The sequence below is a fragment of the Strix uralensis genome, chromosome 1 (assembly GCF_047716275.1).
Source record: "Strix uralensis isolate ZFMK-TIS-50842 chromosome 1, bStrUra1, whole genome shotgun sequence".
Classification (NCBI taxonomy): domain Eukaryota; kingdom Metazoa; phylum Chordata; class Aves; order Strigiformes; family Strigidae; genus Strix; species Strix uralensis.
In genome coordinates, this window is record NC_133972.1 from 94798716 (window position 1) to 94825936 (window position 27221).

Sequence of the window (27221 nt, forward strand, 5' to 3'; positions counted from 1 at the left end):
CTGTACAGCAGCCTATAGTCTGATTTTTTTTTTTTGTTTCAATGTGCTGTCACCTGCAGCATGTTTCTTGGAGTATTCTTATTTCTGGTTATGTCTACATGATGAAATGTGCTTTTATGTATAAATTCCATACTGATATCATGATATTACTTCATATCTCTGAGCTTGCTTGTCCCGAGGTGAATCCGACATTGGTACCTGCTGTCATTTTATGCTGTGCAACTGACTTAAAATCCTTGCCTAAAGAAAACACCCCCTCACAATCTAGCTTAATTACTGTAGTACAAAATGTGAATGTCAGATTAACACAGGAGCAGTAACAGCAGGTAAAACATATATGGAGGGGGGGGAGTGGAAAGGTGAGAGTCAGGACCAGGAAAGCAGAACAATTAGTAGCGACATCAAAGATGGAAAGGAGGTAGTGATCAGCTTGTAATGCTTAGCCTGTGGCAAACACAAATCCTGCACAGGCAACCAGGTGTTCCCTCATCCACCGCAGGAAGCAGTTACTGAAACTCATTACAAAATGACAGTGACTTATGGTAGCATCTGTAGAAGCAGAACAAAGACTTTTGGCATCCGAAGCTACAGAGAAAAAGAGCATCAGTAAATATTGTGTCTGTAGTTCAGGCCAGGAAACAAATGCACCCACATCCTCACGACAGACTGATAAACCATTCACCCTGCTTGTGCCTTAGTGGCATGCCAGTGCCCGCACGCTTGGCACAGTCAGATGTGCCAAGAGCCTCGTCGTTCTGGGATCTGCCAAAAGCAGTGTGTGGATGCAGCCTTGAAAAAGAGGTAGTTTTAGCCTGTGTAAAATGATGGATATGGAACAGAAAATTTCGGCAGGTATGGGTTTGGGTTTGATTTCTTTTGTGTTACATGCAGTTTACATAGCTCTCAGTAAAGTAAGATTTTTGTGACTTCTGTGATAACACAGAGTAGAGAGTTGCCTCTGGTTTTTTTCCATTCTGGCCTTATAAAGGGAGAGATGCATTTTCAGAGTACAACATGAGAGCAGAGAGCAGTTCACTTTTGTGGACCCAGAAAGAGAAAGCAGAAGCAAAATGGTGTACTTTCTGTTTTACAGCAGAGGAGGTTTTGGCAGATGAAAAAGATGGTCATAAAATTTTGACCTTTTTGACTTCTTGACTTCGAGGCAGTGCTAAACACATTCTGAAGTGGCTCACGTCAGAGACCAAATAGCCATTTTCATTTGTGGACAGAAAAGATTCTCAAGATTTAAGCCTGTCAAAGGTCAGGAAAAAATGGAGTTCTACTTTGCACGAGAAGAGGAAACCTGTTTTGTGCTAGTACCTAAATTTCTGGAACAACATAACAGCGTAATAGATGTACTGATGCCTTTTGTAATAGATCCATGTATCTGTGAGTAGTTTTATATGCTTTCAGTCAGAAGCTGGTAGGCGCTTTTTTTAATTATTGTTATTTTCCAGCAGTCTAATTTAGACTTATCAGAATAGATTTGTCTCATTTTTTAATTTCTGATAATACATTCAGCTTCCATGTGAGTCATGTTTGTGTGATGTCTATAACCATCTGATTTTATTTCCTAGAAATAAAAAGGGAACACATTAGTTTAATACTATCAATAGCAGCTTTAGACTGCGCTATGCACAGAGGGTGACTAGGAACACTTGACATTCACAGTTGGTCTTCAAAGGTATAAAATACTTCCAAAAAATTAGTATTTAATCATGCAAAATATGTTCTTAATTTGCTGGGCTTTATTTGCTGTAAACAAAACACACACTCCATTTTAAATGTAGTTATTCTTTGCAAAATGGGAGATTGATAATGAAAACACAAATTTAAAAATAACAATTATTTATGCCAAAATTCAGTGTTTCCCGAATGGAAACATAACAGTTCCTTCTGGGTCAGCGCTTACTGTCTGTGTCACAGCATGCAGTGCCTCCTCCTGCACGCAAGTTTCTTCTTGTGGTCATACTCAGAAATGTATCTAATCCCACCCAGAAGCCCAGTTCAGGTTCTGTTCTTCTGTGGTTCCACAGTCTGATCTTTTAATACATAGCAAACTTCTGTTACAGTGAAGTATTGTGTGACTTCTGTCACTCCTAGTATTGTGTAGCAGCTGCGGAGTTTCACAGAAGTAACATCATTACCATCAGTAAATCATGCCATTTGTGGAAAGAAGTGATTTATATTCTTTGTGTAAATCACATCGTGTCTACCTTAGGCCACAGACAAGGTTTTGCTGGCAGAGGCTTCTCATGGAGGTGTAACAAGTGCCAACAGAAATTTTACTGTCAAAAGAGCTCCAGATCATCCTTGGATATCCCTAGGTGGAAGGCTAGAGGATATTATTTTTCCTCTGTGTCCTCCGTAGTGCAGGAATGTAATTTAGTTATTATCCTTGCTGCCTATCTTGTTCCTGTGTTGTTTTTATCTATTGCTTCTATAAAACACATCATCCTAATGGCCAGTGATAAATTATCTCTTTCAAAGACTATCTGATTTCGATATCTGCAGAGTTTAGCAAGCAATTTCACAAAATACAATTAATCTTCTACAAAAGAAGTTGTATCATCTTGGGGTCATTTAAAAATTTGCAGTAGTAGGTTATCCTTGTTTTTAATCTAAATTTAGGATAGCTTTTTCTTTTTAAAAAAAAAAAAAAAAAGACAAGGGCAACTTCTGTATTCTGAACCTAAATATGTATAAACCTATTCTTTCTCAGTGCATGTCTTTAGGTTTTGTCCTCTGTCATCTTCAGTAATTTCTCTCATTAGTAATGAAACTCCAGATTTTCTCCTACTGTCAAACATTGCCAAATATTGCTTATAAAAGAATATCTGGCTGTATTACATGTCATACAAACATCTGGAGTAATGCTTTCTGTGGTACAGTATAGAGAGCAAAACATACACTATCGGTGTAAGTAACATTGAAGTCACCCGATTGTTTCAGGATTGCTTAGGCTTTGCTATGTTACCTTGTTCCATGAGTCTGCTAGTATTTAATATTTGCAACACATTTCCTAACTTCCAGAAGACTTTTATGTAAACACACTGGAAATTCTATTACCTTTATAATATATCACCTACAATTTTTCACCATAAAACTTATCTATCACTAAAGAAATTATTCCGCCTTAATTACTTCCTTAGTAAGCTCAGCTATGGAAGAACTACTTATTTCTCTCTGGGTTTCTTCCTTTCCCTTACGGGTGCACAGTTAGTGGATTTTAACCACCGGGCAATATTTTGTGAGTGCCAAGGTTTTGAAACATGATTCTACCAAGCACTAAGAGGAGATCACATTTGCCACTCTGTAGTCCTAGTTTAATCGCACAGTGATTCCTCTTACTTGGAGGCACTTCGTTAGTGTTACTCAGTAGTTGGAAACCTGGTAGTGTCCAGCATCCTCTCTGAATTAGACAGTGGTGCTATCCCCCCTGCCCTGACTCTGGGATTTCAATATGACCATCAAAAAAAAAAATCTTCCAGTAATCAAAAAAGAACCATTTACTCTCGGAGTGGGATGCAGGCCTTACTTTTTTCTATGCACTTCAGGTCTTATGTTTTTCTACTACTTCTTGTGGGCATTTGTGGTGCTTTGCTATCCCTTGGAGTAGTAATTTATTATTTAAAATCCCAGCCAACACCTCTGTTTTCCTCTTACAATAATGGAAGAATTTTTATCTTGTGTAAATAGCTTAAGATAATCAGTATCTAATGAAACTATCTCTATTCCCAGTTCACTTACTCTTGAAATAAAGTGTTCTTCATCTTTCATTCCAATAGTAATTAGGTCAGAAAGAGAGTTGGAAGGGATATACTTGTATTGTTACCTTACATAATGGTATCAGCTTAGTTTTTGCATCATTTTTCCAGATATATATCATTTATAGACTTCTTTGATGAAAATGATCTTATTCTACATTTCTGAATGTATTCCACCAAATCCTGTTTTCCAGTACCTAAGAAAAGATTCTGTAGCAACAATAAAGCCCTTTTCTCTGTTTATAGGTAGAACACAGCCCTCTTAATGCTGGTAGAGCATGGTGTTGCATATAGATTATTTTCCTTTTTTTTGAAACAACTTTGTTTTCAGTGTACTCATTTAAGAATTGCTGCCTCTCATCTAAAGAGATGTGTTTTGTTTCATAACAAGGGAGCTGCTTGTGATTTAGCATATAAAGTATTATAATTTATTTCTTCATTTTAAGTATGCATTTGCTTCCTCACCCCCTCCCCCCTTTTTCCAACTTTCTTCATTACTAGGGTATGGAGTACCTTTTATATTGCAGCCTTGACATTTTTTCTTGTAATATAAAGATACTGATATCTTTAATATTTAATAACTCCTAGAAGGTAGATCTTGAAATATTTTCATAGTACTATTCTAGTACTAGTCCTGGATTTAGAGTGAAAATGGGTGCAATGCTTATTACTATTGTTATAGCTACTTGTTATCTTCTGTTTGAGATCTAGCAGCTTGAAAGTCCTTCTTTTCCTACAGAATCTGTTTAACCAATTGTAGCTGACGGGATTTGTTTTTGTCTTCATATCTTAAGTTTGGCTTCATTTAAGCTCTCCTTTTTCTGCCTTTAATGAAGAAAACATCTTCTTTTTATGATAGCCACAAAAGTCTCTCATCTAGCTCCCAGGGTTTTCCCTCACAATTGCCCCCTTCTCCGCTGATTCCTCCTGCACTTTGTGCAGCTTCCCCAGAGACTAGAAAATGGGGATAGACGGGAGAGTCCTCTGTACTTAAGTGGCAAGGTGGCTGCTCCTTGCCACCCTCTGAGGCACTTTGAGGACCTCCCTTTCCCTCACTCAATTCCTCCACTTTCCAAAACCATCCTAAATCATGTTAGCAAGTGAGGGTTTCTTCAAAGAATGTTTCAGATGACCTCGAAAATAGGCCATACTGCAATGGAGGGGTTTAAAACAGACAAACAAATGTTCCTTACCTTTCCAGTTTGGAGGGAAAGTTGACTCCTGGTCCCAGCCGGATAGCAGCTTAATTCTGGGATCAGGACTTGGGAAACAGGATATACCAGTGAGATGCCAAAGAATCTAGTAACACTAGGAATAGGTCTATCGGCCTTGTCTTTTAACTACCATCTCCTCTTCTTTACCGTCAAATACTGTGGAAGGACACTGGCAGGTTACCATCAAGAGCTATCCCAGGTTTTATTGTTCTTTCAGTCTAGTTCCAGGATTCCCCCAGCATCCCAAATACTGTGGAACACGCAGAAATTGAGTGACCTGATACTTTATAACATCTTATTTAATCATCCATTCCTTTGCAAACTTGGGCAACAAATACAACCCAACTTTCAGAGCAGTTAGCAACTACTTACCATGAGTACAAACACTTATATGAACTAAAAAAAAAAAAAAGTAGGTTGTAGGGTAGGAATCAATATTTCATGCTCAAACTAAATGACCCGAGAGGCAGAAGAAACAGTAAGTGATGACTTTTTGGTATTTGAAATCCTTAATTAGGCATATACTAACAGTTAGGAGATGGTTCCTCTCGCTGGGATGTGAGGCACCTCAACCTGTTAACTCTGCAAATGAATGTTTAAAGGACATTAAAGGAGTTTTGCTAGTGCTTTCTTTCAACTGTTACCCAAATGAGCAAAGCAGGTTGAAGAATGTGTGAAGTGATTAATTACACTAATTAAAAACACTTTATTTACACTTACTCTATAATTTATCATTAGTACTTCTGTCAGTTGATCGAAGGTGAGTGAAGTGTTGTTTATAATTGGTATAGGAGCTAATTAAATGTTCGTTTGAGCATGTTTTGGTCTATTTCCTGTGTCAATTAGAACTGGCATCAAAATAGATGACTGACCAAATGGAAATGTATAACACAATAGTAGTGCTCCACTTTAGTTAGAGAAGGAAATGTGCCCCAGTAAGCCAACTGACTTTAAATCTTAATGAGAAGAAAAAATCCTTCTCCTTTCACTTGTATACTTTTGTTGGGAACTTAACATGAAACACTATGTAACAAGCATGCAGTTATCTCATGGGGGCTGACTAGGTATATGTTTGTGTAGTTTGTAGTGTAATTGTTTTCGCCAGTTCAGAAGTAATTATTGCATAGATTTAGAATACGGAATTAATCGTGCCCTTATCTTGTAATAATATAGTACTGTATGTAACTTGTCATTCTACGGTAATTATTTTATAATTGAACAACTAGCAGATAGGGTATTATTGAGTACTTGTTCCATGATAAATTCTGCTCTGTAATGTGTTAGTCCTGTTTCATAATTCAGCCTTTTTTTCGTTTGTTTTGAAGACTGACCATACAATGGCTATAGTATCATCTTGAATGTTACATACTGTGAGGCTACAATTTGTGAAGTATTCCATGAGATAACTGCAGTCTAAGGATTAGGAAATGGGAGTAACTTTCTAAATGTTTGACTGGTGGAGAATAGGGATGGACTGTCATTGATATCCTCACAGGGAACAATTTCTTTGGTTCCTTTTTGTGAATTTTTCCTTTACAAGAACCCCACATTCATCTGGATATTTAGCTTTGTGACCCGGCAATGGCACTACAGTATAAAATAGAAAAAACTACAAAGTTCTCTGAGTTTGAAATGGAGTTAATCCACAGATTCCTACTACCTTAACTTGCTGTCCTGTAGGTAGAAATACATATCACAAATACTGATTGTACTTCAGTCGTATCAGACTTTACATGATGTGTTTGTTTTTAAATCCTCACTCCTGATCTAGTAATATTACAAATAGCAAAATTTAATAGGATGTGCTTCTTTGCCCCCCAATCTCTAATCAGTGTTATGGTACTGGACCAGTCTCTTAGCACTTAGGAAACACTGACACTGGTAAGCTCCTTAGAGCCCATGTACCTACTGGATTTCTTACGTGAGATACTCTTCTGCTTTTGACCACTATGCGATACAATTCGGGTGAGCTCTGCTACTTGCAAGGTAACCAGACAAGGCCCTGCCCTCTGGGGGAAGGAAAGAATATGTGATGACTCTGATTCCCAAGTTCCCTGGCTTTTCAACTACTGTCGGTGCTGATGCCTATTTTTTGTAATCTCACTGAAGCTCCAGCTGGCATTAATGACTATTCATTGAATCAAAATTCAGTACTGTGCTGAGGCACTTTGGTTTTTGTTTCTTTCTTTTTTCTTTTTCTTTCTTTTTTTTTTTTTTTTTTTTTTTTTTAAATGTAATCGTAATCCTTTCTCTGCTTGATTTGGGCATCATGCCGCCCAGGGCTGTGGATCACAGTGGGCAGCTGGGCACCCACAGCTTCTCTGGGGTTTGCTTCCCAGTGAGTAAGGAAAGGAGAGCTACGTGCTGTACTCTTGGAGTTTCGCAATGCCAGGGAGCGTTGAATCCTCTCTTGTGGCAGGAGGACTAGCAGAAAGAAACATGCTCTTAAAATTTGGAGCAGTGGTGCTGATGTAGTCAGTCTGCTAAACATTTCTGATAATATAGCTACTCTTTTACCAGCATCATGTTTATACCATACATTCAACTGGTATATTTCTTCTGTTAGCACACACCACTTTAATACACTTAGAATATCTTAAAAACTGATTTGATTCCCACTGAAATCAGCAAGCATATTTCAATGGATTTGAATATAAGTAGCCTTAGCCCTTGGCAGTTTCTGAGCATATAAAAATGGGTATTTTGGACCTTTCTTCAATATGTAAGGTGCATTGTTCTGATGAAATGTGGTATAAGTCAGTTGCACAATCGAATATAAATTTTTATGCTGAGGAACAGGATAATATTTAAAAGCAAAATTCACTTTTTTTCACACAATGGAAGGCTTGTTTTATTGTGTTTAAAGTATGTTGCAAAGTGTGGTTCAAAAAATAGGAAATTTAAGAGATGACCTAAATAGAGAAATATGTTAAAATCATTATACTGGTGAAATTTTATTGTTTTATTACCATTCCTCTTGGGTTTTTTTCTTATTTATTGGGCTGTAATATCTTGTCACTTCTTGCATAAGAAGTAGAATAATTAGAAGTTTGTGTGTATTTGTTCTATACTTGTAATTTTTTGTTGCCTAAGCAAGCACTGGTAGAGCTAGAACAGTACATGCAGGTACTGAGAAGTATCCTAGTATTCCACTGTTCTGAACCAGCCATATGAAGTACTTCTGCATGCAAACAGTAGCTGTTCAAGAATAATTTATTTTGAAAATATAATTCAAATTGGAAGTTTTAAGTTGTGATTTTTTTTTTTTTTGCTTCATTTCTTTGGGGTGTTTTTCTTACTCTGAATGATAGAAGGAAGAGGAAGTGGTCTGAAGAGAGCAGAAATGTCAGGCAAAAGATTTTATTTGCAAAGAAAATATTGTTCTTGGAAATAAACGGACAAATTTTTCATAATTTCAATTTTTTCCTCATTTTTGACCCAGCCATGGATGATAATAGTAACCTAGGTTCATTGTGTTATTTGGATTCCCGTAATCAACTTACTGTTGGTTTGTTTTTTAAATAGCTTTAATGCACCTTATTGCGGCATTGCACATTTTATTGTTATTCAGAAGAGAAACAGTGGCCCATGAAGAAATACTGCCAGTGCAGTACCCTACCCTTCACAGGTGAGGGGCACAGGAATAGCCCCAGCTGCATGTGGTGGGGCTCATTCTGCAACCTTGGCCTCCTGCTTCCCTGACTGCCCCTTTGACAGGAGCAGGTAGATACTGTGGAAGCTCTCCTTCTACTAGGGCTTGTGATGGAGTCTGTAACTCACCAGTTTACATTTATGGCCATATGCAACATACTAAATGCCATGAATCAGCCTGTTCAGCGTAATGCCAGCCTATGCTTATTTTGTCGAATGCAATATGGCAGGAAGGTAGCAAGCGTGGGCTTCGGCGCTGCTCTCTTTAGTGATGGGACTCAGGGTAGGGTGAGTCCTGCGCTGCATCTGCTCCTCTTTCCTGTTTTGCTTGAAGTAAGTGTGCCAGGTACTCTCAAGTGCTCGAAATCTCTTAAACTATTAGGTTTTTGAAAGAGAAAAATAATAGCCATATAATAGCCAACATAACTGCCAGTAAGAGGGGCGGGTAATATAAACTAATTAAAAGGGCTTCACAAGAAGCCTGCACCCTCCCCTCGCTTTCTGAATGGGTGACTCCTTTCTTATAATGCTGCCGTGCCTGCCAGCACCTGGGTCTCCAGACCACAAAGGAAACTCCTGTTTCCCTCCTCTTATTCCTAGAAAAGTCCTCTGCTCTCCATCACCTCTGAGGTTTCATTGTGGGTTGGCTCCCTGAGGTAGGCACGTCCTTCACTCTCTTCTGTTCTCTTCTTACCTGGTCTTCTCTGTGCTCCAGCAGCTTTCCCCAGCTTAAGTGCACTTTGTCTGTGTCCCAAGCAAGATGCACTCCCTCTCCTTTGAGCTCCTCACTGAGCTGGGTTGCAGCAGCCAAGGTGAGGAAGACAGGAAGCCTTGCTCGAGGTTAAGAGGGAGAGGAAGGTATTGTCTGCAGTACGTGTCCACCAAACTGGAGATAATTTAAAGAGTTAATTACTATACCCTGCTCCATCTTTTGAAGTTAGTTCACAGTGACGTCTCTTGCAGTATGATGTCTCTGACTTAGTTTCCTGAATTTGCACTCGTATCTGTACTGTATTAATACAGGAGGAAAGTGGCACTGACTGAATCAGTGAAAATTTGGCATTAACCACTATGAATAATCCAACACTAATCTCCTTTAATGAGGCAAATAGGGGTTTTTTTTTATGTGGTAGTGAAAAAACATAGGGGAAACCCCGGGTATCTTCCCCATACCCCAAAAAGAAACAAAATGTAGTATGAATTTTTAAAGCAATATGACAGATCCTTGGTATCTGCTAAACTAAACCTTAGGAAGCTGGAAGTGTTTGTTTTCAAGCTTATTTTAAATTGAAGATTGGTAGTTAATTATGAAGCATTAAGGGAACAAATAAGACTGAATTGTTCTAGTAGTTAACTAGTGATTTCCGATGCCTAACTGAAAATAGAGAATTTCCAGCTGCCTTAACTCTTCTGAAAACAAATGAGAAATAGTTGCATGAACATTTTCCTAGAGTTTAAATTTTTTCCAGGAAGAAAGAGTAGTTTTTTGTCAAGAGTCATCAGCATATAGAAGTACACAAACAAACCACTTTCTTCTCTTCTGGGTGAGCTGCGGGCTCCTCAGAAGGTTTGGTTTTGCGTTCAGATTAAAATCTCAAGAATGTTGCAAGTGAGAAAGGTGATCCATCTTTTCCCTGTCAGACAGGACGGGTCTGCTTGTAGTCCCTAAATCCTGAAAAAGGAACTTCTGTTTTTTCAAGATCACACTGATCGATCTCAAATGTATCCTGTAGTTTGTACACTTGCTTTAGACTTAGTTATTTACATGTGAGCAGCCCCAACTCTATTCTATGTTTAGTTGAGAAATGCGGGCTTTTTAAAATTTAAATATCTCCCTGGCTCGCTGTCTCAAATGACTTTGTAATTACTTTATTGAAATGTAGGTATGTTTTAATTGTTCATTACTGCTCGTTAAGGTACAGAATAAAAACTGCTGTACAGTAGTTAGTGAACTTAAAACCATGTCCTCCAAACTTTGCTAAAAATTTTTTTGTACAGTAAATGTTTAGGCTATTTGGTGCAGGGAACCCATGTATGTGATTCTAGCTGGCTACGCAAATCCCCTAGTGAGCCATAGTAATATGAAAGGAACACTTGAAAGCCAGATGCAATGAAAATTTAAACATACTGAGTTCATAGCATGTGATAGTTTAATCATTATTTAAGCTTTAGAAATGTCACAGCATAATTACTTTCAGAATGAGTACAAACATTTTCGTGCACAAAAATTGCTTTCTTCTTGCAACTTTTGCCCCTCCTGGGAAAGTTACACTTTTTTGAGTTCTCTGAACTTAATCATGTCATTTGATCACAGGCAAATTCTCACTGAAAATTCAAAATCCAAAAGATTAAATTAAAGTCTACAGATAATATTTTAAAACTAAGCCTGTATTTTCTTTATGCTCTTTCAAGAAATCTGTGAAAATACTTCTTTTATTAAAGAACAAAATTTGCAACAAAACCAGTTAAATGGAAAATGCTTAGTAAACCCTATTTGCAGAGTCAGGGAATGGAAAGCTACAAATGTTGGATTTATAAGCACCCATGGAGTATTAAATTCAGCTCCCCTGTGCATGTGATACATTTTTAATAACCTCACAGCATACATGGAACCCTGTCTCCTTCTGTACTTGTAAGGAAAATACAAGGACCAGAACTTACTTTCTAAATTTGTCCTATATCTGGAATATGCCGATGAATGTAATTGACTTTGCAGTATAAATTGTGTTGGTATGTAAAATACTGTCATAATTCAAGTCGACGCTTCGATGTGAACTTTACATAGGAGTGGTTCGGGCTGGATTTGGGAAAATATCAGTTATAACAGTTCTGCCATTTTTGAGAAACAGGCTAGGGGAAAAAATATTCTCCATGTTAATTAGTGGGTGGGGTTGTTTGCACATTTTCTAAGCGGAAATCTTTTTGTAGCAGCTGTACATCGTGTAGCAAAGACTTAAAGATCATAAAATTTGGCCTTTGTATCAGGAATATACTGGGAGTTATTTCTCATAAAATTCATTGGAATTTTGCCATTGTGAGTCTTTTTAAAACTGAAATTTTCGCATGTTCTGTAGGAGCAAAATCAACATAATCATTTCACATCCCTTAAGGTTTGTGTCACCTTCTATGCTCTCATGAGCTTGTTAGTGCTAAGCAGAAGATGAACCTATCATCCCCGTGGAGCTGCTGAATATGCTATAGATGATATCTGGTGGGTTGAAGGTAGACTTCCTTGTAACTCATGCAGTGGCCAAGGTATAACCCTCTTCTTTTCTGTCCTCTTATATCTCACTTGCTGGGCCTGGGCACCATGGAAGGTGAACTAATTTATTGAAAATTAGAAGAGGCTAAGATCAGTGAAAGCATAGGGAAGGATTAAGTGGGTGTTCTTTAATGTAGCTCTTCGTGTTTGGAGACAGAGTGAGTTCACCATTAAAAGTGGTTGTAGGAGGTCATGTCTAAACAAGCACGCTGTAGGAAAAGTCATGCCCTGTCTGATATATGCTCTTGGAGCAAAAATTGGGGAATTTGCTATGGATACGTGATAAGCTAAATCACTTGTACATGAACCTAATGAATATTAGAACATGTTTTAGTTTCACAGAACAACTAAATAACTGTGGAAAGTGTCACTGTTCATGCTCCCGACATGCCCTTCAGTCTGGCAGTCCCAATTTAAGCTCGCTGCCTGCACTTGGCTCTCCTGCTGCGCAGTGCTGTGATGGGGAAGATAAGATAGGCTGACAAAACAGTCATCAAAGATTCACTGAGATCAGGGTGAGTCCTACATGATGAGAGCAGCTTTTAATATTTTAAAGGCTGCCATCCATCCCTACGGGCACCAGAGTATTACATCACCATGTGTATAGGACAGAGTGGCAGTAATCAATAGATCTAATGTGCTGGGGGCCCAGGGAGGGACAACTTAGCATGTCCCATGCAGAATGACTTGGATATAATTAAGTGAAATCAACAAGGCATATCCTTGGAAAAAAAAGCAAACTCATCAACTATTCTGAACTGAAAACCAAGACTTCTTTATCAGATAGTACGGTCAGGTTTGTTTAGGCTTAGAATTTCTTCACCAGTCAAAACCATACGTTTTTTGCAAAGAAAGCAATGTGGTCTGTAGCTTGAACACAATAATAATGATGGTAAAGAAAACAATTTAATGTATGTGATTTTTATTACTGAAGAGCCAAACTGTGAAAAGCTGAAGCCACGTACATCTGATAATTTTGAGGCTCTCTCAACAGGTAATACAGGTATGCTCTTTCACTGAGACTTTCTGACTGCTCTCAAATCCTGTCCCCACAGGGCCCAGCCTCCTCTCTCAGAGTGCGCTCCAGCTCAATTCCAAACCTGAAGGGTCCTTCCAGTACTCAGCCAGCTACCACAGCAACCAGACCCTCGCCCTGGGCGAAACAGCGGCTGCCCAGCTCCCAGCCCGCAGCAGTCAGGCCAGAGGTGCCATCCAGAGCTACAGCCAGGTATGTGTCCAAGGCAGCCCGGGTCTCTCGCACCTGAAATCTTGTGGGGTAGCTCCCAGGAAACAGAGCTGTTTGGTGCCTGCTGGCATGTGAATGAATGTCTGCCTTTACTTTTTGTCCTGTTCAACACATCTGCAGCAGGGTGGAGTTACCACCTGAATTTTCGTAAATCTAAAGTAGGTTGACTTGCATAGTAATAAAATAATCCTGATTAAAAAGGAGATTTATGTGCCAGTTTTACTTACTCCCATATATATTTTGGTGATAGCAGGTTTAGGCATTTAAGTTTGAAAATTTCTGTGACTGTGCTGATTAGGAGCCCTACCTTAGGTCTTGGACTTCCCTGTGTTGTTATCAGGATATTACTGAAAGCAGTAAGTGCCAGCAAACAAAAACAAAGCCAGGCTGACACCAGATGAAAAACCTACTTGGGATACCATACCTTGCCTGGTGCTGTGGCCTAATCCCAGGTGTAAGAATCATTTTTTGCCTTTTTTTCCCCCATATTGTAAGACAAATAACTTATCAGACAGCAGCCTGTTCATTTCAAACATTTTGAAAGATTGTTTCGGATACTCATGAAAACTTTATCAATTTCTCTTCCTGTCTAAATGATCCCTCCCAGCTCTGACACGTAACCCTCTCACCTTCTGTGCTTTTCTCTTCAACATCAAAGCCTCTCACTGGGAAGTTAAGCTTCGGTTTGGACAAAAAAATCTAGAAGCATTCATACTTCTGTTCATAAACAAAGTCTGCCTGGGTTTCATTGGTCAGCTCAGGTTATTTTCTGTGTTTAGATGTTAACCGCCCCAGCAAAGCAGACCATCTCAGTGTGACACTGAGACACTTTGTAATTCAGGTTTCTGTAGAAGTGTGTAGTATTTGAATTTCAAAGCCTTAAATTGCTAAGAGATTTCAAGTATTATATAGTCATTGCACAGCTTGTGGGATACGGAGAGACATACAATATTCTATCCTCTCAATTTGCTCAGAAAAGCTCCCTATCCTCTAAGACTGAAAAATGAAATAAAGCACAGATAAATTTCATTTCAAAATGGGTAGGTACTTTTTTTTTTTTTCTATAAAGGGTTTAAAATGAGCCTGCATAGTGGTAGAGCCTCAAGGTTTTTCCATGTTTACCAAGAGGACCTCCCTGATATTCTTTGGGATTTGAGCCAGCAGGAGAGCAGGATTCCAGTTAGAAAGAAAAAGGAGGCTATAATATCCAGTTGTAGCCTGGGCAGATGTCATCAGGAGTTGTGCTTTGTGAAAAGCATTGTACCCTTGGGGGTTAGCCTGAAAGGGTGTGATGCATTCTTCAAGGAGGCTGGAAAAATTAAGGTGATGAAAAAGGAACAGGTTATGAGAGCAACAAAGCAACAGAAACAAAAGCAAACAAGAAATGACAGGAAAAGGAGAATGAATCTTAAAAAAAAAAAAAAGGAAAGTGCAATTGTCTAGGGGTTAAAAGTAGTGATATTCTTAATTTAAATTTTCTCATACTCACTGATAGAAAAGGATCAATTTATGGAGAGGGGAAAAAAATAATGATCTGGATTTCTTTCACTGATACTACATTAAACAGCCATTGCTTAGATCTGAAAAGCTCTCATGAACCATCTACTTCACAGAGAATTGGTCACCTTCAGAAGTAACGAGTAAGGCACCTCTTCCTATCCTTTTTTTTTCTTGGTGTGAGAGGGCAGAAAATAGGTTTTCTTTCTGTGTTCCTCCAGATTGTATGGTAGACATTCCTGCAAGAAGATAAGACCACAGAACATAATAATTTTTCACACTATCATCCTGCAAAGGATGCTCGACAGCTTCACGTCAATTAAAATATGTCTTGAAAATATTAACAAACTGATGTATAAACTATGAATTAATATCATAAAAAGCATATAAAGGGGGTTTTAAAAGAGGTAAGCGAGAAGGAGTCAAAAGTTAAAATTAAAAAGTTCTGAATATGACCATTGCTGCTCTCACAATTAGGGAAAAAAAAAAGCCAATCCTTGGAATTGTTTTGCTATCCCTATTATAATTAAAATAAGCCTCAGGAGTCAAAACTGCTCAGATTGTGATAATTTCCTTTGGTATTTGCGCGCAAGGAATATAGCTATCTCTTAACATGAATGATAGCCCAAATGCATGAAAAAATATGTAAATAGTCCCAAGGCCAGCTGTGACAGCAAGAACAATTTCTGAAAATGCAATTGTATAAAAAAGAGAAACTAATTAGTCTTGGGACTTCCTGTATAGTGCTGCAAAGTGCAATCTAACATTTTTGTCAATTTGGAGGACTTCATTATAGATGATAGAGTTTTTCCACTGCTTTGAGTACTTTAGAACATGAAACTTTTTATCTTCTAAATGCTACTGGAATAGGATTTCTTAGCAACAACTGCTGCTCTGGCAGGGAATTATTTTGTTTCACCACTGAAAATGGCTTTTCAGACTTGGTGTCCAGATTCTGATTTATCCTTTAGTAATCGATTAAGGGTTATTTGTGAAGAGTCAGCAGTGGCTTTTATTACAAAAAGTAGCAGATTTTGCGGACGAGTTGCTCACAAGTGAATCTTCTGTAAGGACAATGTAATTTGTGAACAACTGATTGATTGCATTTACTGTCATCTTGAGAATGGTCATCTTACGTTGTAGCTATCGTAGGAATATAAAGCATAGCATGAACTACAGATAGTGGTTTTCCTTGTGCTCTGCCATGTATTTGCAAGGGGAGGAGAAAGGAAGTGAAACTAGTTTACATTTCTGGATAAGGACTTTTTTAGCTTCTGGTGATGCTGCGGTCTTTTCAGAGGCTGAGGCAGCAACAGAGGTAAATCCCTACTGCATATTATCCTATGCTCCAGAAGCTTCTGCACTGAACAAGCTAGCACAGAATTTGAAAACCCTTAAAAACTAGCTGGAAAATAAGGTGATTAAAAAAAAAAGAGGGAGCTTTGAAAAATCATTTAATGGTTAATTTTCTAACTTGTCTTCTTTTTCCTATAAAAAAAGTCGTAAGTTTGTCATTAATCAGACCACCACACCTCACTAGCCCTATTTAGAATATTAGCAAATGAGTACAAGAATGTGTTCGGTTGTCAAGCAAAAACTGTATACTGGCCTTTTTTCAGTTAGACTCATGGCTCTTCCCACTATCAGTCTTCTCTACCACAAGGTGATAGGCTGCTTGATAATCTACCCAGACAAAATCTAAAATAAGGACTTCACTTCTGATAGGATGTGGCAGATGATGATGTGTTTAAAACAGGATTCCAAATATGAACATGAGAATTTTTCTGTCATTAAAGGAGGCAGATGAAATCTTCAAACAGATTCCTCTTATTACGACATTCACAGAGAACAATTTACTAGTATAGATTATGGTAGTGAAGAACCGATCTGCATAATGCTGGTTTGATCCTACAATAGGTAATGATTGCAGCTTTCATTGCTGCTTTACAACCAGAGATTGACCATCTTTGGACACTCTGAAAGGATCGCACACAATTCTGTTTGTGGATGTAGAAGACTACAATGGTATTACCTACCTGCATCTATATGTATGACCTTTGAGGTTAGGATCAGGTAGGCTGACAAGTTTTCCTAATAGTGTTGGGATGTATTTTGCAAACACAGGATAGCCATGACCTTTGTGATAAAATCAGGAGAAACAGATGGGATAGGCCACATTTGAGGAATCCAGAGGTGCAGTCTGGCATCTATTATCATGTAAGTGCATTTGAACACAGGTAGCATCTTCCTAGTTAGGTCAGGAACTTACAAATGACAGCAGACTAGAGAGTGTTAAGCATTTTCCATACCCTCTTCTGCCCTTTGTAGAAGAGTGTTGATAGAGGCATTGGACCAGAGCAGAGTGATAGCTCAAGTGAAGCCATATGGAACGTTCTTTGGGCTGACAGGAAGAAAATAGCCCTCAATAGACTGGCAAATCTTGCAGTCACTGAAAGAGCACAGAGCACCACTGAGATTGTGAAACAGAGTTGGACCCTTAAAGGACCACCCATGTCTCTCGAAAACCCTAGTAAGGATGATCAGGTTTGCTGCCTAAAGCTAGCAACAACCACCACTATTCAAAGAAGCCTGGAGGGGTGTCTTCCATGCAACTTGAGCATCCAATTGGAAAATCCTCTCTAGAATCAAGAGAAAGGGTCTTCTTATGGCCAGCAGTGTACTGCATGTGACTATGTTCATATTCATCAGATATGACCTTCTGTGAGATTTTAAGGGCCAAGAGACCCCTGAACGTTCCAGAGAGCAAAATGAGCTGAAAACTGGTGCTGGCATTTGATGCTAAACTAAAGATGCTTGTTCGTCCAGACCTAAGATGGGCATGCAGACTTACTCAAATGTAATGTAACTTTTCAGTTTCTACTAATAATCTGTCAGAGAAGTATACAGAACATTGAGTGCAAATTGTCACTTCTTAAGGGTAACTGGTACCATGATTCAAATTTTCCAGCATTTTCCTGGAAATTGTATCATTATCTTACTCCCAAGAAATTACTATAAAGCCTTTTCTGCTCTTAGTTCAGTTCCTAACACTCAGGTGGTTGCATTGACAAAGTTCTGGTCCTTAGCACCTGTGAATTATGGAGCATAGGTGCACAAAACCTACCAGGTCTTGGTTTTGTGTTTTGGCATGCCTAAGAAGAAAATAGTTTGAAGGGATTTTAGATTATATACCAAATAGATCTGCTACACCTGCTAACATATTCATAATGGTCATCTTGTTTGAGCCTTTTGCTATCCAGGTTTTGCTGGTCTTACACAGTTTTTTCCTCTGGGAGCAATCGCCAAGAATCAACATGCTGATGCTTCAGTAATTAGCAGCTGACCCTAAAGTTTTGCTTAAGCTGCCTAGCCATCTAGGATTTTGTAATTCCTTAGCCATGAAAAATTTTTGGCAGAATAAATAATTCAGCACAGTTATTTGCACCTGTTAATTCCACTTAATAAAACAGAAATCTCATATTGCAGCCTGTCATTTAATCTTTTTTGGTTAAAGTACTCATTTAAATTTTCAATTGGAATTATAAAAAAAAAAAAAAAAACAAAACAAAACACAAACCCTGATGTCCTGAAATTTAGTGCATTAAATTGCATGAATATGGCAGGCAAACAACAGTTAGACTGTTCTCTAGTCTACTGTAACCTAACTGGAAGCCCTCAGTAATTTTCTGTATAGAGCTCTGCAGATCTTGTTTTGTCCATATCAGTAGAGAATGATCTTTCTGGTAAGATTAAATGGAAAAAAAAATATTTTCATAGCTGTATTAATGTTCTCATGTTTTTTCACACATTTCTGCTATTAAAAAAGGATATATCAGAATCCATATATTGAATCCAAATAAGCAAATCAGGCTCCTTTTCTTCGGGATGCCAGAAAAATAAAATCTCTGAGTCTTAGAATAGCTATTTATAGGGCTGTAGTAAGAAAGTCCTTGATTTTTGTTCACATCTATGAAATAGATTGATGCAAGAGGATCTAACAACTGGGAAACAAATTTGCTCTCAGTTTATTAGTTCAAACACAGTTTCATTATCCGGTTGACAACAATAATGGATAAATGGAAAAATAAGGGAGGAATACCACTGTATTTCATTCTTCCTTGTGAAGTATAATGTCACATTGCAGGATGAACAATGACATGCCTGTATGGTTGTCTTAAGCAGCAGACAGGGAGAGAGACAGGGAGAAACTAGAACACATTTCGCCTCTTAAAACATGAGTGGAGAACGTGCCTGTACGCTTGGCCCTTTGAAAAAACATAAGAACCTCACAGTAAATTTAAGACAGGTCTGAGATTAGTCACATCCTAGAAAATACTGCATGCTAATGTTTTCATTGCAATCTGTTCATCCAAAAGTTCTCTCCTTCACACAGAGCAAATGCTTAGCTTTTTAGGAAGTGCTATACACTGCGTTTTTAATTAAGCATTTAATTCTTGTGTCCCACCACTACACCTTCTTCCCTATAGCAGACAATTGTGAAGTGGGATTTTTTGGGGGTTTTGAGTTAGTACTTGCAGAATGCTTGCAGCTTTATAGATATTTATTAGGAATATGGGATAACAGTGGTTTACTTGAAATTAATTACACTAAATCCTTGACACATCAAGCAGTGTAGAAGTAGATTAAAAAGAGAAATTTTGTATACAATGTTGACAATGTTGACAAGCATTGTTGACAATGCTTGCCTAAAATCCTTGTGATCAGTGACAAACTGTCTTAAGTTACCAGTGCACTAGCAGTGTGTTGCAGTAACATTGGTAACATTGCAGAAAACTGTAGTTTGGAACAATGTTGAGTATTACAAAATACATTATTATGCCACTTAACAGCCCAAAAAGTGAAACTTACTAACAGATATCAATTGATAACATAGCTGGTTCAAACAACCTTTCATCACGTGCAAAACTTGCTCTGTCCATGTTGTTTTAAATCTTGTCAGCCTGCTTGTTTTTACAAAACTTGTTACCATACAGTTTAAACCTGGAAAATGAAAACTGCACTCCTGTCAAATACATTACTGAACAGTCAGTTGCAGATTAGCCCTTCTGTCCAGTTTAAAGCAGAGACGGTAAGTAGCTCAGCATGAAAGCAGCTTTTAAAAGTCCACTGATGTTCCCAGCATTTGCCTTCCTGGTCTTTGTTAGAAGTCTTTCAAATGAGTGACTTGAGCTTGCTGGCCATTTATTAAAATTTCAAGGCTCCTACCTGATGCTGTGGTGTTTGTAACTCACCGCCACAATCAGAACAGTCCAACTCAACAGCAGGCAGGCTACTTACATCTGTGATCGCCTTGCCCGCCCGGGACTTACCAACAGAGCAGCTGGAAGGAACAGTTTACATTACATTTATCTATCAGGCCATTGCTCTTCGGGGCACAAAACCTCCGGAAGCCAGTGAGGTTTGGGTCTGGCAGTGCTCCCTCCCTGAACGCTGCGAGGGCTAGTGGCCTCCACGCTACTAAAAACTGGGAGCAAAGCCCCAAGACCAGCTCCTCCAAAGCCTTGTTTCTTGTCCGTGTCTAGAAAAATACAGATTCTTCCCCCAGATGCAAAGCATTTAAGATGAGGGGTGGGGCTCCAACAGTAAAAAAGGGCAGAAAAATTGCCAGTGACTGTCCATGGGAAGAAGTACACATTTCTGTCATTTTGAACCTCATTTATTCTTTGCTCCAGTGTTTTATCTTGTCCTTAATTCCTGACCAAATCCTTTATTGGGTATCGTAGTGAAAATAAATCAATACCAGGAATATGGTGCTTTTGTTTACTTGTTTTTTTCCTGTAGGATGCTACTAAAAAACCATGTTGCTATTTAAATGTGAGGCAACTCTGCTGTCGGCATTCATCACACCTCTTTGAATTGAGTCACAAAATTCATTATTCACATTTTAAAGGCTTTTCTCGCTAAGGAGCTCTGTAGCTGAGAGGTGTGCGTGTTTGGGCGAAGCACTGGTCAGACCGATGCAAACCGCACTGTCAACTCCTGGGATCTGGGGCGCTTCCTCAGGTTTCAAGTAAATCCCCTGCATAACCGGGGAAAAAAAAAAAAAAATAGTATCTGAAACAAGAGTGTGTCTTCTAACAGAGCGCTGAGCTCCTGCTCACTGCGGGGTGAACTTACGAGAGGATTTTAATGTTACCAGATTCACAGATGATCTCTTGAGCCTAAGATCCCCGATAAAGCAGGGGAAGCCGCCCGTTTGTAAGGGCGAGCTCCATCCTTTGCCGCTCCAGAAGCGGCTCAGGCACAGAACTGGAATTTCTAACGGGCAGCGTCTGCCGAGGATTTTTGCTCGCTCTCTGCCTCCTTCCCCCCCCACCCCCTATTACAGGCCTTTAGGGGAACTTCGCGCTGCCCTGCCCGCGGCCGGCGGGGCCGGGGCGCTCCCTCCTTCCCTCCAGGATTCCCCCCCGCTGGCCCCGGCCCCGGCCGCTCCTCCCGCGCCCCCCTTCCCCTTTCAGCCGCCTCAAGAAGTTAAAGAGGCGACCGGCTGCCGCGCCGGCGCGGGCCGTGCTTTTCCCCTCCGCTTCTTCACGCGAGGAAGGGGCTGCGGTCGCGCCCCGTGGGCTCGCTTTCCTGCGAGGAAAGCTACGCGATGTAAAGACCTTTTCCGGGGCTTCAACTGCTCCTTGCTGGTTCGGGCAGAACAAAAGTGCGCGGGGTGGGGGTGTTGTTAAATAAATATTTTCATTGATTTGTTCAGAGTCGGGCCGGGCGGTGGCCGCTGTGAGGGCGGGCAGGTGGGCGAGCGCCTGGCCGGGCAGGAGGCCCCGGCCGTGACGCGGGGCTGCCGCGCCGCTCGGCCCCCGCCGGCGGCCGGTTTTCCCCCCGAGGCTGGAAGCGCCCCGGCCGGGGAACGAGCCCCGCAACGCCGCGGGCGCCGGGCCCGGCTGGAGGTCGACGAGGGGGCTGCGTGCGGCTGGGGGGGGCGGGTGTCCTCCGGTGAGCGAGCCCCCTCGCCCCTCGCAGGGCCGGGGGAGCCGCCCCCCCCCCCCCCCCCCCCCCGCCCCGCTGACGCCTCTGCCTTTCCTTCCCGCAGCAGGGCCCGGGGGGCCGCGGCGCCCACCCGGCCGGCCCGGAGCCGCCGCCGCCCGCCGCCCCGCAGCCGCGGGAGCCCTTCGCGCCCAGCCACGGCAGCGCCTTCCACCTGCCCGAGCCCCAGCACGCCGCCGCGCTCTACTACGCCAGCTCCACGCTGCCGGCGCAGCGGGTGAGCTCCCCGCTGCCCGCCCAGCCCGGCGGCTCCCCCACCAAGCTGCCGCGGGCCGGCTCCGCCGCCGAGGGCGCCGCCTACGCCACCGCGCAGCGCCTCTCCTCCCCGAAGCAGTCCCCCAGCCGCCTGGCCAAGTCCTACAGCACCAGCTCGCCCATCAACATCGTCGTCTCCTCGGCGGGACTGTCGCCGTCCCCCATCCGAGTGACCTCCCCGCCCACCGTCCAGTCTAACATTTCCTCCTCTCCTATCCACCAGTTAAGCTCCACCATCGGCACTTACGCCACCCTGTCGCCTACCAAGCGGCTGGTTCACGCTGCCGATCAGTACAGCAAGCACTCCCAGGAGCTGTACGCCACCGCCACCCTGCAGAGACCCGGCTCCCTCGCAGGTAAATCGCGGCCGGTAGCGCCCGCGGGTCCGCGGCCGCGGAGGGGGGGGACGGGCGGTGCGCGGTGCCGCCGCGCCCGCGGAGCGGTGGGGGGCGGGGGGGGGAGGCAGCGTCCCGCCGGCCGGCGCGTCCCCCGGGGCGGGGTGAGGGGGCCGCCGGCCGAGGGGAGGAAGGAGTGGGGCGGGTTGGACAGAAGAGCGGGTTGGGGGAATTGCGGTTTTCCTTCCGGCGATGGTAAGCGGGGAGAGAGGCAGGCTGCCTGCCGGCGCCTCGAAGAAAGTACCGTGCTCCTCCTGGCACCCTCCCGGTGCTGGGCAGGGGTGCGGGGGGGGCTGTGCGGGGTTCGCCGAGACCCACGGCTCGGGTGGGGAGTATGTTACTATGGTGAAGCCCTTCTCTGCCGCGATCAAACACCGTGAGCGTTTCGCAGGGAATGGCTCTTGCCCGGATTTACAGGCGGTTCTGGGGTATTTGACAAGTTTGGGGTTACTCAGCAGGAACTCCCGGTGTGCCGCGTCGTGCCGAGTAATGGGTAGCGGGTATTTGGCTCCGAGCGCTCTTTAGGGAACAGGCTGTTACAGCTGATTTAATGTCTCTGTAACCGCAGACTTTGAACAGATCCTAGAAGTGAGATACTGGTGTGCTGTTCTCTAAACCATCTCCCTGCTAAACTGAGCATCCTTCAGGGGTGGGTTTTTTTTTGTGTTCTCAAAATTTCCAGTTTCATTGCTATAGTAACAGCTGCTATGCTCATATGTTCTCTTGTGTGACATAAATAGATTTGAAGATAAATAGGATACATAAAGAGGTTTGGCTGTGTTTATCAGGCAGGTACACAACTTTCTTACTGGAGTTAAAACCGCTTTTCACCCCCCTTTTCTCCTCTCACCCACCTCCCCTCCCCCGCTCCAGCAGTTGTTGGCATCCCATATGAACATACAGATAAAATTAACTGATAATAAAATATAGTATTACTGTATCTCCTTGTAAGAACTATTGGATGGGTTTTTTTCTTATTTGAAGGGTGGGATTTAAAAACTTCTTTTTTGTTTATGTAACACCACTTTGGACATTCAGAACATGTAGAGGTAGCATCCCTAAACGATGCCAAAATCGAGATCTCAGGACACTTACATCAATCCTGTTGTCAAATATTAAGTCTCAAATTACAAAGCGGTTTATTTAGCAGCTGTGTTGGTATAACTTCTCCCCGCTGTAGTCTAGCACACTGGTGGCCACAGGTGTTAAATACTGCCTTTGTAGAGTAAAGCGGAAATGTAGAGTTGCTGCAGACTTTGTATTTTAGGAAGTTTTTCAACTTCATCCTATAGAAAGAGTTTCTTGAGTCTAAATAGGTGTGGAGGGAACTCTCAGTGTCAGAGGAACCGAGGATAATTCAATTTGAAGCTTTATATACCTGTGGGTATGAACTACCAGTATTTCCCTGATTTTTCTTTACCTTTGTTCTAGGATAGAAGTCTTTGCTTCAGGAAGTTTCTAACAGGCACAGTCCATATTTCTCTTTACGTACTTTTAGCATTGGAATTTCTTTGTACTGGGATTTTGGTTTTCATTTTTGAAGAAGGCATCTTTTATAGCATTGCAGCATCAAACCTGTGATGATAGCTTAGTCAAAACTTCTTCTGAAGGGCCTTAAGGCCTATTATAATGACTCTGAAGTGCTACAGTGTTAGAGAAGCTGTTTGTCCTACACTAGACCTAAGTTGCAACATGGGTTTAGACTTTTTTTGGCTTTTTGGCTAATAGTGGTTGTACAGGCATTCTTACTGGGCTTTTCTACTGTGATTTGAATAAACATGAAGAAGAAACTGGCATTGATTTTCTTAGATTGCTTTTAAATAAAATCTTTTGATAAGATGACATCTGCATCTTGCATAACGTAGGTACTTCCCTCCCTGCCTCTTTTTAGGACCTGCTGCGAGGAGTTGCTTTTCACTGATTATTGGTGAAAGAAAAGCTTATGGACACATTAATTTAGGAAATGGTTGGTGTATTTTTGTCTGGATTTTTGTATGGGAGGGGAGTAGTGATTGATCATTTGAACACGCTATTAAGTTTGTAAAAATTTGTAAAGTAACACTAACTTTTCCAAGTGTTGTGCAAACATAACAAGCTTCTGAGTTACTGAGTTACTGCACCTCATAGGAATTTGGTTTTAAGATGTGCAAAAAAATCTCAGTGTTTTATTTTATAACAAATGGAAAATCCTGTAACTTGTATAAATATTAGGTGACAGACATAGACATGCCGAGATAGTGTTGCTACTTAAAAAAAAAAAAATCAAAGTGGAAGCAACAGTATGTTAGTAAATACCATTTTATTTTTCACAGTGGTGACATGCCTTTCAAGGAGTCCTTGAAAGGAGCTCTATCACATGACCCGTTCTTTTGCAAAAGTTTCCTATTGTGTGCTCCCACCCGTTATTTTCCACTACTGTTCTGTAGCATGTTCCTCATGGCCTCCCTGCCATTCCAGAGTTACACATTTCCTAGCAGTGTTAAGTGCCTGACTAATCTTCTGGACTTTCACTGGATTTGCTGAAGTCAATGGACTACACAGAGGCTTAAAATTAATGTATTTTTTTAACAAAGGTTTTGTTTTCTATAGGTATTTTTTGCTCAGAACAGGTTTGGTATTTGAGCTGCGAGTATATTATGTTATTGCAGGAGTTTTCCAGTCATTATGTTCGAAATCAAACCCATTGAGAAGGAGAGCAAGGAATTGTATGTTGACAAGCTAATGTTCCATAAATTGGGTTTTTGCTTCTTGTTCACAACGTCCAAAGATGGGTTTTGGTTGGTTTTTTTTTTTTTTTTTGAGAGAGAGGAGGAGGAGGAGTGGAGAATAGCTGTCACATTGCACTGATTGATGGTTTGCCTACTGTGATTAATGTGGAGTTGCATTGGTATGTATGTGTCATCACAGGGATGATGTTACTCAAAGTAATCTTTTTTTATCTCCGGGAAGAAAAAATAATTATTTGTAGTAATTACTGGGGATGTATTTGTTCTATTTTTTTTGCATGATATTAGAACTTTGTACTGGAGCTATCTAGCTCATGAATACTGCTGGATCCTGGTGTGCTAAACAAACCGAATGATATCAGTAGCAGGGTTAGATGTTTAAAAGAGAAGACCTTCACATATGATCCAATTTTTTTTTAAATTGTAGTTGACAATGTACAAGACAAACATAGGTTGCCCAAAAATGAATCTGTGTAAGACTTAATTGAAGAGATGGCATTATTTCTATTAATTTCCTACAAACTCAATTATGAAACAACTCGAAATTGTAAAAATGGCAATTCTTAGACTGCATCCTGAATTTAAAATAAGACGTGCAACAGCATGCAATGACTCAGTTTTAACCGAGTAACCTTAGAAACGACTTCCGAAATGGATTTTAGTCTGGTTATACTTGAACTGTTACCATTGCCAGGCGTGTGCATGTACGTGTGTATATAGTGGTTCATGTGAGTGTACACTTGCCATGTTTATTCTTAGTTTAGCTGCTTTGTTGCTATGATCTTCAGTTACAGTTTTGAAAGTAGCTTTCCGATCTGCACTGCTGCAAAGCGTACTCAACTGTCTGTTCAAGCAGTAATCTGAATCCAGAAAGCACAGTTTGTAAATACCTTCTTGCAGCTTCCACGCCTGGACCAAGCTGCGGAGTGCTGCTGGGAGCCAAACTTGCCAAAGTAGCCCGTTTTGCCTGGAACAAGGAGTGTGTAGGACAGCAAGCAGCAGAAACACGGGAAAACCATTTCAGGAGGCCACTTTTCATTGTCCTCTGAAGCATCTGCTGCTGGTCAGAATCAGATAGATGGTACCAAAGGAGTAGTGGGTTTGCTTAGGAGCAAAGGGAGAGGAGGCGGTGAAAGGATGTTGTTGAGGTAGTTTGTGCCTCAGGTTATGTGACAGGGGAGCAGCCCTGGTGTTGCAGAGCTGCTCTTGCCTCTTCATCTAGGCTTAGGGAAGACTAGGGACACATAAGACAATGGCAGGTAATTTTAAACATTACTTTATTACAAAGGACTAAAAAGAAAATAAATATGTTTTAAGGCTGCATCATGCTTCATCAGCAGTACTAAAAGGTTAGGTTTAAGAAATGAGTGTTGGTGTGAATCACTGTGTATAATGTTAGGTGGAAAGAATATTATGCAGCTGTTCTTCATGTAGTGGTGACATGTTCCACAGAAAAAAGAGCTGCAGCATCCCTCAGACAGACCTGGTGCCGCTGCTGAAAACTTCAGTGCTCAACCTCGTGTTTGCAGACAGAATCTTCTTTCAGTTCCCCGTAGAATCAAAAAGAAAAGGAATTTGTTCTTTCTGAAGTAGGACTGTTTGTATGCATGTATTATTAATATTAATGATAAAATAGCACCAGTTTATAAAAATGTGGCATGGGTTAATATATGAAATATGCTTTTCACTCTTTAGTGAGCAAAGAGTTCTAAGTTCATCAGGGTCTTAACTAGTTCCTTCTCCTTCGTCTGTCTTGTCTCGCTCTTCTGCCTCTTTGCTGGGGACCTTCCTTCGCCCTTTCTCCTTCTGTAAGCTTTTCACTGCATGTGACACCAGGAACCCTGGTTTCCTGTTGAGATTTATGGCAGGACTGCTATTTGATGGTGAGAGCTGACACGTTTTAGCATTTCGGTGTGCAGTCATACAGGCACGGAACAGATCAGTTTATGCGACTGTGTGTGGGATAACTGATATACATTACCACTAGCATGGGTCTAGATTTCCTTTCCATTGTATGAAAATATTGGATCATCTATATATCACTGGTTCATTGCCGTCTTTACAAAAAATTATCTGGTTAAGTGTTAGAGTTCTCCAGTAGGTCACGCTGTACTATGTGTTTGTGCTAGAATGGCTGCATGACTGCTTGTGAGCATACATGCACCCACCCCCTTCCTTCAAACCTCTACGTGAGGGA

The 27221-nt window shown here is 41.0% G+C and overlaps 1 protein-coding gene across 8 annotated transcripts in view; it reads left to right on the forward strand.

The window, feature by feature from the left end:
- CTNND2 (catenin delta 2) overlaps positions 1-27221 on the forward strand; it is a 700247-nt gene that overhangs the window by 386475 nt on the left and 286551 nt on the right. For 5 of the 8 annotated variants that reach the window (XM_074874338.1, XM_074874348.1, XM_074874370.1 and 2 more), the window contains 2 exons: positions 12950-13122; positions 21695-22259. In XM_074874338.1, the coding sequence (XP_074730439.1) occupies positions 12950-13122; positions 21695-22259 (738 nt within the window). The remainder of the gene's footprint in view (positions 1-12949; positions 13123-21694; positions 22260-27221) is intronic. The other 3 variants (XM_074874359.1, XM_074874400.1, XM_074874390.1) reach the window with 1 other exon arrangement.